Below are 15013 nucleotides of genomic sequence, written 5' to 3'. Positions count from 1 at the left end.
TATACGCCTTTTGTGCATCTTTCTTTGATTTTTTCATATAGTTTACTAGGGATCTCCAAGGTTCATGGTTATCTCCCCCATAACTTACTCAAACTTAGTAAGACCCGAAGCTCACTTTCCTTTCATTGTAAGTCTTCTCCACACCTCTCATCACCTTTAACTGTATTATAAGACCTTATTATTGATCACATTACATTTAAATTTTCCTTCCTCTATTCAAGATATTACATATCTCCACCCTCTGCCCTTCAATACCAACAGGTCTGTTCCTTTTGCCACTACCACTCTGTAGTTTTCCAAATGGTTTTGAGGCAGAGCATTTGTAACTCTGGGGTCATCCCCAGGATCATTAGCAACTGGCAAGTAGTGAGCCACTTAGAAGCCAGCACATGGAGGTAAAGTTGCTCCTTTTTGCCTCAGAAATGGATGTATTTTTAGGGTATGAAATCCTGTGCATCGTTACTGTGAACTATTTATGCATTTTAGCATGCATGTATATATTTTTGAGACATCCTACACAGTAATGTGTTCTAACTACTGCATATGTCAGGGATCCTTAGGTATTTGTTCTGTGTGTTTCATAAGCATGTATTTCATTTCCATGCTTATGGGGTTTCTTCAGCCTGTTTTATATAGACATTAGGACCTTCTGGTATATGCTCAGAGGTATCCAGATGTTAGATTTCTCTAATCTTCTTTTAAGAAGGTGTAATGTATTTATCTGAGATTGACACAATGAGCAGATTTTTTTTCTTTTGAGGAATAATCCTAAATTAAGAACTCTATCAAATTACTTTCTTGTGAAACTGTTGACTGAGAAGAATGTACCATGCTGCTTATTAAGAAAGATTTAGAATCAGTAAGACCCACAATACAGAAGGTACAAATGACATTTGTGTCATACTCCGAAGATCCTGAAATCTCTGCGTTGGTGCTACAGTGTTATTTCCGAAGTTATATGAGGACTGTTAATGCCTCAGAAATCGGTGCACACATAATACATCTGAAGGACTTCAGAAGCAACATGTTGACTCAGTTAAATGTTCTTACAGCAGCTTCACTTAAGAGTTGGATTCAGTGATCCTTGTGGATCCCTTCCAACTCAGAATATTCTGTGGTTCATTAAACTTCTGTGTTGGGAAAATCATAGGTATCTTTGGGGTTTTGTTTGTTCTTTTTTTTGATTAAGGAAAACAGCTTTCTTATGTACAGTTGTAAAAATGTTGACTCCTCTAGAAATTAGAGAAGCCTATTACAATCCAAGAATTCTGCTTTATGACTTGCAACACACTAATTATTCATAACTGCTGTTCTTGCTTAATTCTTAATCACATCCTCCAATAATCCGTGTCACAGCACTGTTCATGGGATTGAATTCAGAATAAAAAATTAGTGTTTCTTAATGATAATTTCCCCATATTTTCTTATTCATGCAGAAGAATCAGGTGCATCCTAACCTTTCTTCTTACTTGGGTATAAAACATACGGGTATAGTATTTTTATCACCTCTGGTTCTATATCTTGTATTGCTCTTATTTTTCATATTCATTATATATATTTTTAGGCCATAAAGCCAGATCATTCAAAGTTCTTGGTGTTATTTGAGCAAATTCCCTTTAGGACAGTTGTATTGTTCCATCCACAAAATCTTTTTTGGTTATGCAAGTAGTTGCATATTTTGTTCCTCTAAACTGTGACCCATCTTTTGAAGTGTAGCTGTTTGCAGCGGCCATGAGGACAATTCTCTGTGTTTTCAATTTCCTATTATATTTTGATCATCTTTTTCGTTAGAGCTGAAAGACAGAATGTAGAAAAAAAATCTTTACAGATAATTTTGTCCATTGTTTTATCAAGGTGCATTGTTTCATGTGCCTGGATTCCTCAAATATACTTGAAGTATCCTTCTCTCAATATTATCTGTGAGCTTTTATCACATAATCTGCTTATTTGCAAGTTGAAATGCGTTAAGTGCAGGCCATGCAGTGAAGAGTATGTGAAAAATACACATTGCTCATTTTTTAATTGTTTTTTGGGTTTTCTAATCTTGATCCTATGTGGAACATTTCTTCTTACTAGGTTGGGAAAGAGAGGCTGTTTAGTCTGATTTACACATAATAAATATTTTTTCATTGAACTTCGCTCTGTCCACTGAATAGATTTTTTTGTGTGTGTTTAGCATTTTTATTGGCTGCTCTGACTTAGCTGTATGAATTGCTTTTATAAATGCTTTATTTGCTAAAATACGTGATTCCATCTGTTCCAAGACTATTTTTAGTTTACCTACTGCAGAACCACACTTCCGTTATAAATTGCCACTATGAAATGCATAAAAAGTCTCCTTCTGACATAAAGGCAACTGTAAGGATAATGATGTTGCCAAGTGACATGATTTTATCCTAAAATTAGAGATCTTCTAAAAACTTCCTTGTGACTGGATTATTTCTGCTGTTTGTAATGCAGTGTTTTCTCCTTTTCCAACTGTAGAATTAATTGCAAAATACCTGATTATTGCATATCCCATTTCTTTATAAAATGTGAAGGCAAAAGTTAAGTGAGATCTATAACAGCCTCCATCTCCTGGACTTTTAAGGAAGCTGTTCAGACTAAGGGGTAGGTAGTAAGTGACTGGAGGAGGGCTGGGAAGAAACAGAAAAATGCAGTTAATGAAGTTGGTGGGAAGGAAAGAATATATGAAGAAAAAAGAATAAGGAAGTTGCAGAAGAAGAGGCAACATGGCGGGATCTGAAGAAGAGGAGGAGGCAGACAGGAAGGCCCACAGAAGCATGAGAAGCAGGAAAAAAAATAGCATCATGGGAGAGGTGATCAGAGTAAGGCAACAAAGAATGAAGGAGAAGGTGGGAAGCAGTTTATATGACAATTTTCTTCTAGAAAATGTTGAGAATATTAAACCCAGGTCCTTTCTTTGGTTTTGTCCTTTTTAGTCTGTTTGTGATAAANCATGTGATGTTTTATTCTTTGCTAGTTCAATCTCTTTGCACTTAACAGTCTTTTTCAAAGAAGATATTTCAAATAAATTTGTATTATTCCCTTGGGAAAATGTGAATGATTTAGTTGCAGGGGATCATGCTTGATGCTTTAGATGGTAGCATGAAAGCACACCAAAAACAAAGGAAAGGAAAAAGGGAGAACATAAACAGATTCACCAGAATAGCTGTCAAACAAGAGACAGGAATTCTTGAGCATTAGTTTTATGTGTTATTTAACTTTTTTCCAGAATGGAAAACTCTAGAGTTTCACTGAGTCACTCTAGCTTGACTTCATGATACACATGATAGATTTTTTAAAACTAGCATCTGTCCTAAAGCAAAATTTTCATAATGAAAGTCAATGAAAACTGACATACTGGTTTGGGTTTTTTTCTTCTAATGGAAAAAAAAATTTAATTTGAATATTTAAAAATACTCTGTGGGCCTCAACTAGAAGAAAGAAGTCCTTCTCAAAGACTGCCTGACTGCATACGTTGTCATGGTGAACCACCCCAGGCTTCTACTCAGATGTCTTTGCTATGTCAGCGAACAATGCTAGATTCTTTTTAAAAGCTCCATGAAATGACAATAAGTAACTATTGAGTAAACTTCATCAAAATGTCTTCTAGGTGGAGATGGCCTTAAAATTTGATGCATGAGAGCTTACATTCTTTCCCAAACATGACTTACTTTTTCCTGCTGTAATTCTAAATATTGTCATCTAGATCTTCAGTGTCCCACCATTACTGGAATATGAAGGTCTTGTTCTTAGCCTTTTTTGCAAAGTTTCACAGTTCATTTGTTGAGAGAAAAAACTATTTCCATTGTAGTGTTGATGAGATCAGATTGGTTTTTTTACTCTGAGGTGGTACTTTGCTCATGCCACATGAACATCTTCAGTCTGTGGATATAATAGGGATATATGCTGAGATGGTATTTATATATATATAGTGTTGTGCATATATACATATATATGCATATATATATATACACACACATATATATACTAGATAGTGTGTGGTTGTGTATATATCTATATATACACTGAGATTTTGTATTCTTCTCTCATACAAAAATTAAAGTTCCATATGAGAACAATCCTTCAGTCTCTCAGTGCATGCTGACACAATTCAACATTTCATTCTGTGTTATCTCTGAATCTTGGTGAATGTCAATTAAGACAAGGAGGTATTTACAGGGAAAAGAAACTGCCCACTGATTAACTCTTTTTATTATTTTATACTTACTTTACAGGCCAAAGTTCAAAAAACATCAGTTCATCTCCAAGCATAGAGAGCTTGTCTGGAGGACGTGAATTTACAGGATCTCCACCTTTGTCTGCATCAAAAAAGGATTCCTTTTTCAGCACCATCTCCCGCTCTCGTTCCCAAAGCAAAACTATGAGCAGAAAAGAGTCGGTGGGTTCTTTTAACTTTTTTAAGCTATTTTAATGCCACACTTCATCACTTGTTAGAGACACACATTTCTCACATGCATTGAGCACTTGCACTTGGAAGTGTTTCCCTAAACACACATTAATGACCAAAGCAGAAATAAGCTATTTCAACCATTTCTTTTGAGTGACATCTCCATTTTGGCTTCCATCCCATAATCCTACCTGAAATGAAACTGTGAAAGCACCTGTTGCCTCTGAAAAAGAGGAGAAAAGTCCTGTAAGTTTGTTTGCTTTGTTAGACTTTTACTGTAGTCCTGAAGTTAATAAACAGTTCAGTGGGAAGCTTGAATGCTCAGCAGATCCAAACATGTCCATCTGTTGTCCCTGAAATTCCTTAATACATCAGAGGATTCCCAGTGTCTGTAGCATCTGTAGTCTGCAGTCACAGTTCTATTTCTTACACAGCTCTGACCTTTCATTTGGTCACAAGAAGCTAATATTTAAACAGGTTGTTCTCATCCAAGAAAATCAGCTCTTATCGTGGGTATGTTCCAAAGAAATTCTCATCCCAGCAAAGATATTTTAGGAGCGCTACTTTGATAAACATCATATGCCATGGAACACAAGGATTCCTGTTTATTCTATATACACATTTCCCATTGTCTCTATGCTGATCAGAAAACTGTTACATTGTAGATGTAAGAAGTTGTGTTTTTTGTAAGGTGAAGGCACAGTGGTTTTCTCCATTCTTTTTTCATAGATGTATGCTCATATAACTTCCTGTTGATTTCAATAAATAGGAATTGTAATATCCAGATTTCTATGTTGCAGCATTCTTCAGGTGTTCAGAGCTAAATATTGCACAGAAATTTAATCTGAACATCTAAGCATTTTTTTATTTTAAGCAGCAGAATCTTTATTAATAGCCACATCATGCTTTCAATTTGATATTCAAAATGTTCTAATGAAAATCACAACTATATGCAACTTTGTTCAGTTTTTGTTCATGAATGAGAGTGTTTAATTCTTTTTCCAAATGTTTTAATGTTGTCTAAAGACAAGTTGTGTTTTGTGGTTAGTCAGCACGAAGCTATAATTTTGGTTTGTGACCATTTAAAACATGTTGGATTTAATTTAAAGCTAAAGCAACAACTTAATGTCTCTCTGCTTGTTCTCATGAGTTGAAGAAAAACAAATATACCAGTATTGAACTTTTCTTTTTATGTGGTTAATGAGATCTATATCCAGCTTTCGTTTGCAATTTTTATCCAGGCCAGAACTTGGAGTTCTCCTTAGTTCTCCAACAGGAGACAGGAGAATTTGCCATTATAATATTCATACTCAATTAAAATCCATTAATGATTAATGTGATTTTCAGGTAAATAATTTCCCAAAATCAGAATATTAATGTTTTCATCAAGAATTTTGGACAAAAATATATTCATTGTAACAGATTTGTTGTCCTTATGATAATTTTCAGTGGATTAGTAAACATGATAAACAAAGTAGGGTGTAAATTTTCAAAAGAATTCTTTGAACTGTAATATGTAGCATTTTGTGATTAAACAGCTAGAAAAGGGTTTAGGCTACCAAAATCTATTTTCTTGAGTTCAGTTTTTGACTGACCTTTAATATAGGAAAATTGAATTTGTAGTAGATCTGAGAGGAAAAGGTTTGTTTAAGTCTGTTCTCTGTTGCTCAAGACAATGTTTGGGTTTTGTTTTCCTGTAAGTTTCATGATACCTTGTTTTCCGTGTAGAGTAGAAAACCCCAGAGTTCTTCCTGAAATCCCAGTAGTTGCATCAGAATTCTCCAGTCTTACAGTTGCTTCATTTACAGCTGTTTTTTGGAGGCAGAATGCTTGAAAACATAATGTTTCACATCTTTGTTTTATTTAGCAAACTGAACTGGTTTACATTTTTAATCTAATAATTATGCAGATTGTGTTGTTAAGTATTGGGGAAATTGCCTTTGTTGGAATATTGCCATGCATCAATCTCTTCATAAAAAGGTGGGTTTAAATCAATTACTGTTGGTGCAACAGGTGAAATTAATGCCCTTCCCAAGCAAAGTGAAAATGCCATACATACATAAAAACACATTCTTCAACATAGAATTTAAAAAAGTGATTTTCACAGACCAGAGGACATTACTGTAACAGTGTCATGGGATGAACAGGAATGTCATTGTCACGGATCACACCTGAAGTATCGTGTCCAGTGCTGGGCTCCCCATTACTAGGGAGACATGGACGTGCTGGAAAAAGTCCAGCAAAGGACTATAAAGTTGATGAAGGGACTGGAGCATCTCTCCTACAAGGAAAGGCTGAGAGAGCTGGGAATATTCAGCCTAGAAAAGAGAAGGCTCAGAGGGGATCTCATAAATGCATCTTGAAGGGAGGAGCGGCACAAACTGAAACACAGGAGGCTCAGTATGAGCATCATGAAACACTTTTTTGTTCCGTGACTGAGCAATGGCACAGGTTGCCCAAGCAGGTTATGGATTCTCCATCCTTGGAGATATTCAGAAGCCATCTGGACATAATCCTGAGCAGCCACCCATGTTAGGTGGCCCTTCTTGAGAGGGGAGTTGGGCAAGATGAATTTCTGTGGTCCCTTCCTAACTCAGCCATTCTGGGATTCTGTGAGAGAGTAAGCTGGAATGTGACATGTCTAAATTCTTTCTTTCCTAAAGCCCATACAACAAGTTGGACTTTCTCTGTGAGAGTTGTGATCAAAATTGATATTTAACTTGATTCATTGCCTCCAGGAATGTGTCCGTTTCTCATACTAACAACTTCTTAAGGTAGTAACATTTGGGTTATATGTATTCTTCTACATATTTTTCCCCCTCAAATGCAAAGATCAATGGAGTGACTTTTTTACTTCTGTTGTCAGAAACAGATGTCCTCTCTTATTTAGTTAAGGAAATGAGTCTACAGCCTAAGGGCTGAATGCACAATATCAGATCATGTTTTGGCAGCCCGTGGCATCCTGGTGTTTATCACATTACTGTTGAGTGACACTCAGCTCTATGTTAACATGAGGTCCACCAAATGTGTTTAAAAGTATTTTGTGCTCAGCACTGAGATGGTTCCCTACCCCTTTGTATCCCTTATGGCTTTCTGACAGGAATAACTTAAGTTGCAGTTTCTGGAGCTGTCTTGCCATAAACAAATACAGGAATTTTGAATCTGTAATGCACTCTAGTGCCTGCTATCTTCTGGCTGGGTCAGTCTTGCTGGAATAAAGTCCTTGAAAATTTCCTTTCGTAGCCTGCCTGCTGCCCTCTCCTCTTCCACAGAATTGAGAAATAGGGTGCATTTGTGGTCCATTTATTTCTCATTATGTTTTGTTTACATCTCCATCAACCATTTAAGACAGTTTACCCCTCTTTTTAACAAATAGCAAAGTTGCTTAGAGGTTGATTCTGGCAAATACGGTTGGCTGGTCCCAGTTTCTGGCTGAATATTCTGTAAATAGCTTTCAGGCGTAGAGATGTGCCAGAGAGGAAACTTTTGAGCCAAACAATATAAACATTTTTAAAACTTTCACTAAAAAAAAACCACAGAAAAAGATGGTTTTGACTGAAAAGAAAGTTTTGATTTGGAGAAACTGTATTTTTATAAGTAAATTTCTACATAAAAGGTTTCAAGTTAAGAAAAATCAAGTTATGCATTTGGAAAATATGCTAGTTAAAAATTTTCCAAGAAGGAAACATTTCTAAGGAAAATCTGAAGCAGTTTATTTTCTTTACTAAAATAATTGACAAACATGGCCAATCAGAATCCTCATTTCTTAGCAAAAATATCCTGAACAAAAGTGTCATGCATCATGCTGGTTTTGATTGCACAGACTTTTTAATTGAATCAAATTTGACAACATATGCTATTGTCCCCACAAGCATGTATAAACAACTGTTACTGTCTGTGATTTACATAGCTAGTCTGACTGATTTGGAGTTAGTTATAAGTACCCCTACAGGTTAGAAAATTAATGTATGCCATTATTTTCAATTAAATAGGCAGGCATCTGCTCTACTGATTTAGGAACCTGATTTTAAGCATTAAACTTGACAGTTCTGCTCAAGGAGAAGTGGTATACAAAACCCAAAGAGATAATAAATACTCGACAACCACGCCAAAAAAATTATGCATGCAAAACTTCCTTTGAAAAAGAGCGTGTATTTTGTACATGGTACACATCTTGGAGTTGGTTTTTATTCCCATTTATGTTTTCTCTGACTGTTATTATTAAAATCTCTTTAAAATGTTTTAAGCAAAATACTTGTCAGCTCATACTTACCAATGCCAAACATTTATTTGGAAATACAAATGCAATGATGAAATGTTCTCTTTTAGTTAGACATCATAAAATGTGCCCAGAATAAGTAAGTGTCTGTGTACAGCAGCCAAGTTTTTGATCAGTGTGTTGGATTTTTTAGGCCTAAAGTTAAAGACCTTAATTATTCTTACTTCCATTAAGTTTAACAAACTTTAGTGCCTTAATGTTTAACTGCAGTTAATACTGGAGGACATATGTCTTCCTTATTCTGATGTGATAGGACAATTCAGATACCTGAAAAATGCAATTTATTTAATACTTCAATGATCTAATTTTAGGGTTAGATGAATAGAGTATTAAATTTCGGATGCTGACAGGTCACATGAAAAGAGTTCATAGAAAAACCTCAGATATTTTGGAAGTGTGATTCTTTTCTTGGTTGCCTTCCTCAGGCTCACATAACATCCTGTAACTCAAATGAAAGAGCTGAAAACAGCACAAGAAAAAATAAGTTGCCTTTTATAGTGTTTATTAGAAATACTGGCAAGGTTCTTATAATTTTGTAAAATGACAGCTGTATGCATGAGTGGCAGCTTTGAATCCTAAAGCTCCTTATCTTTTTTGGAGTGATTAATTTCAGGGGAAATGAACTGTACTGTGATAAAAACAGGAAGTTAATTGCTTAGAAAAAGAAGATGAATAAAAACCCAAGTGGCTCTGCAGTGCTTTTTCTGTCATATTACGAGCAATAAACATGTATACAGAACAGATCTGTGGGGCCATTTGGAAGATTTTAAAAATGTCAGTGCAAACTGTTATCTTTCTCTGGTACCAAAGATTCAGATACGTGCAGCTGAATAATACTTGCCAGTAACTTCTGCACAGAAGCAAATTAGAATGATACCACTTGAAAGAAGGCAGTAAGAACTTTAAACATTATTGGGCAGCCCAATAAAACTGTCAGGAAGAATTTAAAAATTACCAAAATCATGAATGAACGAGACCATCAACAATGTTTACAAAAGGATCAAAGTGACTTAAAAGACAAGAAGTGTGATGCTTCAGTTCACAGCAATAGTGTTACCAGCAGCAGCTACAGGACTTAACTCTGTGTATCCTCTTTCCATACAGTAATCATGAAGTTAATGTTTCAGCATCCCAGTGGCAAAGAAAAACATATCTGAGGATCTGTGTTGATAGTTTGAGCTGACCCTTTTTCCTTTTAACTAGAAATCTCATCTCTTCATCCTGCTCTTTTAAGATAATACCACAAAATTACTGTCCATTTTTGTGCAGAACTGAGAGACCTGCACTGAACTCTCAACAAAAAAATGGATGTGGATGAGAAACACCTCTCTAAATCAGGCCATTGTTTTGGTTGGGAATTTTTTGAGCAGAGAAGGTTTCTGTGTTTGGAAGATATTTTTCCTACTGAAATAGATTGTGGAATATGTTTAATAGCTTGATTCTTATTTTTGTCTGTGTCTTGTTAAATCAAACAATTACCAATAAAAACATCAAAATTTGTACTTCTATTATTTTAAGAATGTAGTATAAATGGTGTATGTTTACAGTCCCTTCATAATCATTATACTTAAGTTTTATCCTCCTTAAGCTCTGAACAATGTAATCAAAAATTCTAAAACCACTAAATAAATGATCCTGCTCTGGTCTACATCCTCAGTCATGTTAGAAATCATAGAAAAGGTCAAATACATCCGGCCTGACCAGAGGAAAATTTAGCGAAACTATTTTGCGACTGATGCTTAAAAATATTTTAAATGAGTGTGAGTTTAACAAAGGATGTACTTTGAGAGTCCTTCATAAAGGACCGTGTGTATGTCAAACTTATTCAGGCAGCAAAATGAAGAAGCATAATTACATAAGTACCTCACACCTAATCAACCGTTCCAATAAGATTCAACCAAATACTTAAGTAATATAATATTAAAGCATGGAGCATGAACTTTATTCATTACAGAATATCTGTGTGTTAATCATTCCATATCCATACCCAATCTGTATGCGTTCAGCAGGACTTACCACGTTGTTTCAGAGAGCTCGAAAATCACAAAATGGTGAGGTTATTTCCCCTGCTCACATTTCTCTTACATTTGCCACAGTGGGCTTATACAGTCCTAAAGGCTGGCAATGTGTGTACCAGATGGGCAGAAAGCCTGTCAGAAGTGATAATGAAAGTAATGGAGAAAATGGGATTCTTGTTCACCTGTGTGTTTATTTATAACTATTTCCAAAATACTTGCCGTCATACCATCTAAATTAATATATCAGTTTTATTATTTATGAAGAAATATTCCAATATTCTTCATTCAACAATCTCAACAGCAGCACTGGGAGAAACCTTTTATCAGAATTTCTGTTCAAAGGGATAATTTCTAGTACCTTACAGCTCTTTCTGTTCTTGTCTATTCACTTACAAAGTGAATTGCTACCTATTTTCTCAATTGTTCACTACCTACCCATCCACAGTCATTTATGCACAGCCTTTTGCATTCCATGGATTTTGCAGATTTTTATGGGTTTTATTGTGGCAGTCTCACAGTCTGCAGTGGACTTGTGCAGTCAGCAGGTAGGTAAGTCTCCCAGATCATGTGTCTGCTTGCGGAAGAGGTTTCTTTCCATCCCTCCTTTCTTTGTCTCCAGGCAGGAGCTTTCTCCATTAGTCATATTTATCCTTCTCCATCTTCCTGGTAAGGAAAAATTGTGTGGGCATAGAAGTGGAGTATTTTTAAGAGAAAAATGCACCCGGATCACATGAAAACAAGTCCTGCTCGTGCTCCATTAGTACAGTTGCTGGTTTCTAGCTCTGCAACAGTGAGGCTGGTGCACCTGGAAGCTGTTCCAATAATAGGTTTGACAGCGGGAGCTGCTTTGGAAAACTTCCAAGCCCATGGTCCTTTGCCACTAATATCTCCAGGCAAGGTGGAATGTGGCAAACTAAGCTGATTCCAACAGCGTGACACTGGCAAATTGACTTTGAACTGTTTAAGATGGAAATTCAACAGCAGGACCTGGTGTTTAGAAGCTGTTAGCCAGAGCTTCAGCTATTTTCAGGATTTTAATTGAAATGAAATGTATCTGTCATGGGGTAAGATCTTCTGAGGCACCATCTTTCATTTTCTTCCAAATTTCTATATATTTTTAGCTTTGTTTTTAGAGACAATAAATCAAATAAATGGATAATCATACATCAATACAATAAAAGGGATATTTTGCCTCAAATTCACTAATCTTAGTAGAGTTTATAAATAAATATGGATTATAAATAAATATTGTTTATTTATAAATAATAAATAAACATATAAACTCCTAAAACTAGGGGGCAAGAAAGAGAAACAGAGTTATTCTAGTTTGGAAGAAGAGGATAAATAGTTGATTACAAATTCCTGTTTCTTACATTTCAGAAAAGCTACAGATACATAATCCTATCAAATACACATGTATATGTATTTCATCCATCTTCAAATCTAAAGAGTATGAAAACCATAATTTTTCTTGCATTTAGAAAGTGTGGGTCTCCTCAACAAATGCTAACTCTAGAAGGGCAGAAATTTGGATGTTGGAAGAAAGTTCCTAGGTCATTGGTTATTCTGAGTCTGAGTTGCAGCCCCTTTCAGTTTTGTTGGGGCTTGTTTTCTGTCTTGTTTTCTGAGCAGGATGTTAAGTACAGAAAGGCTGACATTCTTATTCATTTATTTAATCCTTTACTAATAATCTGTTGGTTCTGTTTATATGTGCATAGCTTGGACAAGCATTGTAAGATGCCATTCCTCACTGTGTTGTTACTGAAAGCACACAGAGGAAGTAAGGATTCTACTAATGCCCAAAAATATGTGCCTTTGCAGGTGAATGCCTTCTAGCATTTTAATTTATTGCCAAATTTGTCTTGGTCTCATCCTAGCTGAACATTTTTATCTGTATTATAAAATTCCTTTCTTGTCTTTGATACTTTTTTTCAATCGCAGCCCTCTGAACCAAATACTTTTTTTTTGTGGTGTTGATACATAACCTGATTCAGCTTGGCTCCTAGGAGTCACAATGGATATTTTGTTGACCTTTCTTTCACTTTTAATTTTTTCTTATTTTTTTCTCAGTCCCATTTCCCCCACCGCTTTCAGGGGGCTGTCACAGACATACATTCACTAATGATTCTGCAGTGGCAGTTCTGTTTCAGGTTTTAAAACAGGTAATTATTCTTCTGAATTTACTTCTTTGAGCAGAAGAGGATGCATCGTACTTGAAATGTTTTAACTTTGACAGCACTACATTTGGAATGTGGACTTCTGTGATTACTCTTTGCATAATTCATTTGTGCCTACCCTGATGTCCTCTGATGTATTTTGGGGTATACAGTACTACCAGAGAGCAAAATTGGAAGGCAAGAGGTCAAAGTAATGATACAACAGAGGAGAAAAGAGATTTAAAACCAAAAAGTATGTTTCTGTAGGTTTTGTACTCCTCTTATCCTTCTTTAAGATGGGTAACTACATCACAATTTACTATTAATGTGACAGAGAATCTGTTTATGCTTTAAGGGTTCTAATCTAGAAAAGTACTGAAATAAGTATGTAACTATCAGTAAGTATGAGATCTGAGCAACTATACCTACTAGCACTACACAGTGAAATTAAGAGAAATTTTAAAGAATAGAAAAGAAAAAAGGGAGGAAAAACGTTCCTACTTAAGCTACCTCCTACTATCATGGTAAAGTAGTCTGAGTTAAAATGGTGGAGAAAAAACAATGAACAGGAGTTAAAATGGTATAAAATAAAAACATGGCTCACGTTTACTGTGTATGCAGTCTAAAGGAACAAAATATATGTTTTTATAGGATTTATCTGAAAGTACTGCGCTTAAAATGTTTAAAGTTTATGAGAGAATACTCAAAATAATAAAAAACAGGCAGTTGTAAAGATGTGAAGAACACAAAACATGAGTAAGGTATACTTGGAAATATATTAAGCATGGGGATACTTCAGTTAGCACAGGGACATAGAAATATTGGCAGGTAATAGTTCAGCACAGGAAATCAATACATAACCTCTACTTCTGGAAGAATTAGTATCTGAAGGCAGTATCTGAACTTCTTTATGTCCTCCCTGAGTAGTACATTAATATTTGAAATAATTCCATTTTGTGCAAAAATTTTACAAGTACCAAAATTCTCAGTGGAAAAATGACAATATACATTCCACCCCTGACAGTGATGTGATTAATGAACTTTCGTCTAATCATTTTGTAGCCCCTTCCACATAGAAGAAACTTTCTCTAAACATCTGCAAAACAAATGCCTTATGAAAACTCTCTTAAAAATTCCATCTTTTCATCGACAACAGTTTGGCTTCATGCTGAAGCCATGTCTAGAAGACTGACTAATATAGCCATATTGTTTCCATGTCCTCCCCATATGTGTGTCTCCAGCCATCTGTTGTCTCTTGGCTTACACTGTGAAGTCCTTTAGAGAAGCAGGATTTTTCTTTTTGTTTGTACAGCACTCAGCAGAGCAAGTCCTTGATCCTGATGAGGGACCATGAGTGATACAGTTAAATAATAGATAAATTAGTAAATAAAATAAATTAAAATTTTGGGTTAAGTTCTGCTGTATATAATTCATTGCTGAGAAACAGTGGTTTCTGGTTTAAATGTCAGCATATGCTGAAGATTATTATTCTATGGCTGTCATAGAACATAAAAAAATTATGGGGGTGTCAACCAACATTCAGCTGTCAGAGATTTAAGATTATAAGGTTAAATCTTATATTTAATTCTTAGAGTAGAAAATTAAATAAATTCTCACAAAGTGGAAACAGTAACCACTGGTTTTTTATCGAGGGAAATTTGCATAAAATTTTGCATTAAAATTGCATAAAAAAGGCAATTTATGCCATGCATCTGAATCTTCTTTGACATGTAAAATGCTACCAACATCCGAAAGTGGTTTCTTCTAAAACTATATTTCTTCAGATCTTCACTTGTGTAGGTTGCCAAGTTCAAGTGCCCTTACCCATATCCACAAACCTTATTGCAGCTTATAAAGCAATGAGCTGTAAAAGGATAGAATTACAATGTCAAAAGTATAAAACTTTCTGTAATCTGTTCTTGAATGTGCTGACCACTTTCAGTTATTTGCAGCTGTTTTTCTGAAACAGTAAAATTTGATGAGAAACAGGGCATGGTAGAGGCATTGCTGATCTCATTATGAGCTCAGGAGAGAAGGAAGGATATAAAAAATTTATTTCCATAGCTGTCTTTGTAAAGGTGAGAAGATAGATGAAAGGAGAGGTAATAAAAAGGGAAGAACAGGCTTTGGACAAATGAAGAGTACA

The 15013-nt window shown here is 35.3% G+C and overlaps 1 protein-coding gene across 4 annotated transcripts in view; it reads left to right on the top strand.

Annotated features, from left to right (window-relative positions):
• Positions 1 to 15013, top strand: part of TBC1D5 (TBC1 domain family member 5) — a 290939-nt gene that overhangs the window by 246217 nt on the left and 29709 nt on the right. For all 4 annotated transcript variants that reach the window (XM_017835483.1, XM_017835481.1, XM_017835484.1 and 1 more), the window contains one exon: positions 4242 to 4405. In XM_017835483.1, the coding sequence (XP_017690972.1) occupies positions 4242 to 4405 (164 nt within the window). The remainder of the gene's footprint in view (positions 1 to 4241; positions 4406 to 15013) is intronic.

Source organism: Lepidothrix coronata, unplaced genomic scaffold (assembly GCF_001604755.1).
Source record: "Lepidothrix coronata isolate B3197 unplaced genomic scaffold, Lepidothrix_coronata-1.0 Scaffold258, whole genome shotgun sequence".
Taxonomy (NCBI): Eukaryota; Metazoa; Chordata; class Aves; order Passeriformes; family Pipridae; genus Lepidothrix; species Lepidothrix coronata.
This window is presented reverse-complemented; position numbering and strand designations above follow the sequence as displayed.